At 35.5% G+C, this 1472-nt stretch overlaps 1 protein-coding gene across 1 annotated transcript; it reads right to left on the bottom strand.

The window, feature by feature from the left end:
* Positions 1–310: 310 nt before the first annotated feature.
* JH06_5523 (hypothetical protein) lies at positions 311–895 on the bottom strand (the record flags this gene model as incomplete). The annotated part of the gene is made up of 6 exons (XM_014669246.1): positions 311–355; positions 386–487; positions 518–596; positions 627–699; positions 730–823; positions 854–895. 6 exons carry the CDS (start codon positions 893–895, stop codon positions 311–313), a joined length of 435 nt encoding a protein of 144 aa, XP_014524732.1.
* Between the last annotated feature and the right edge of the window lie 577 nt (positions 896–1472).

The raw sequence follows: 1472 nt of genomic DNA, 5'->3' as shown, positions 1-1472 counted from the left end.
CCGATATTCGTGTTTGTCAAGCTCCGATTGGCGACTAGTAAGAGCACTTTCGGCCCGTTTCATCATCAATAACTATTTGATTATAGTTTATAAAGACATCAGATACCTTAGATGTTGGTAGAATGGCTGGGAGGTAATCTGACGTTTCTGAGTTCTTTGAAGGACTGGAAGTGAACTAAATCAAACCCAAATATAGAAAATACATTCATAGTGACAACTCAGAAACAATCAAATGCAACTCTTTCAACAAACAACAAAGAAAATCACTTTTCTATCCACGTTAGGTCATATGGGTATCTAACATACCGTTTTAGAAGGACATACTCTTCTCGTACTGTTTCAATTGTTCAGATATCTACATAAGCATACATACAAAGGAGTGTACACCATTGAAAAGACTTGGGTTACCAAAATCATCTGGAGATCGAGACTTTATACTCGGTTTCAACTGATAATCGATATAGGTAGAATACAGTGTCTTCAACATCTAAATATCAGAATGGTAGAATGAGACAACCTCAATGAGACTAGAATCGCTGATAGTTATGGCCGTGGTAATGAAAAGAATATGTTTCTCAGATGCAGTATAGGCATATCTAGTCAAAATAAAGAGAATGCTTCGTTACATGTGATACAATTGGTAATTAGCAATGCAAGTCAACGAACCCGATGAGGATGTATCCTGTTTACTATTCTCAGCTCAGTATAAAGAAAAAAAGATTCAAATACATAGTCTGTTTAATCCTGAAAAGTAATTATAGATACACAATTCAAAGAGGGACTCAATGGATACAATAGAAGAACAAGTGAAGACTACCCGATTCTATCGATAAGGAAACATAACAAGCTATACACTCTCAGCAATAGCAAAACAAGGAAAATAAGTAATACTCATAATCAATTGTGACAACAAAGAGGTCAAGCAAAAACTAAATATCCTCACAGATGGAATCCATAAATTCCATTATTGCGCCTCATTTCCATATCTACATTATGCTGAACAAAATGATACTCCCTCTCCATATCATATGCGACTCGAAAAGAGTGACCTTTAGAAAGCTGGTTCGAACTCTCACAATCCGAAAAAGTGGAAACGAACGACGACACTATAGCATTCTAAACAATCAAGTAAAAGAGTATGACACTACCTCCTTCACTTTAATATTTTTGCAAAACCAGAAATATAGACTAGGAATAAAAACGAAATAGAGAAGTAACCTAAAAATACAAACTACGAAAAGAAGCAGAAGAAGGTTAATAAACCAGTTGCTCCTAGTCTGTTGCTTTAATTGTTCACCTTCATTCATAATTACACAAAAACAACAAGACAAGACTATATTATCTTAATATAAATAACGATGAGGAACTAGATAAAGCAATAGTAGTCAAGTGGTAAGATAGGTCCCTGCCACGGATCAGGCCCGGGTTCGATTCCCGGCTATTGCATTCTTTCTTTTCTCAATATCAACGAA

Source organism: Blastocystis sp. subtype 4 (genome assembly GCF_000743755.1).
Source record: "Blastocystis sp. subtype 4 strain WR1 chromosome Unknown seqid_0817, whole genome shotgun sequence".
NCBI classification, from domain to species: domain Eukaryota; class Bigyra; order Opalinata; family Blastocystidae; genus Blastocystis; species Blastocystis sp. subtype 4.
The sequence above is the reverse complement of the archived record's forward strand: the minus strand, read 5'-3'. Positions and strand labels throughout refer to the sequence as shown.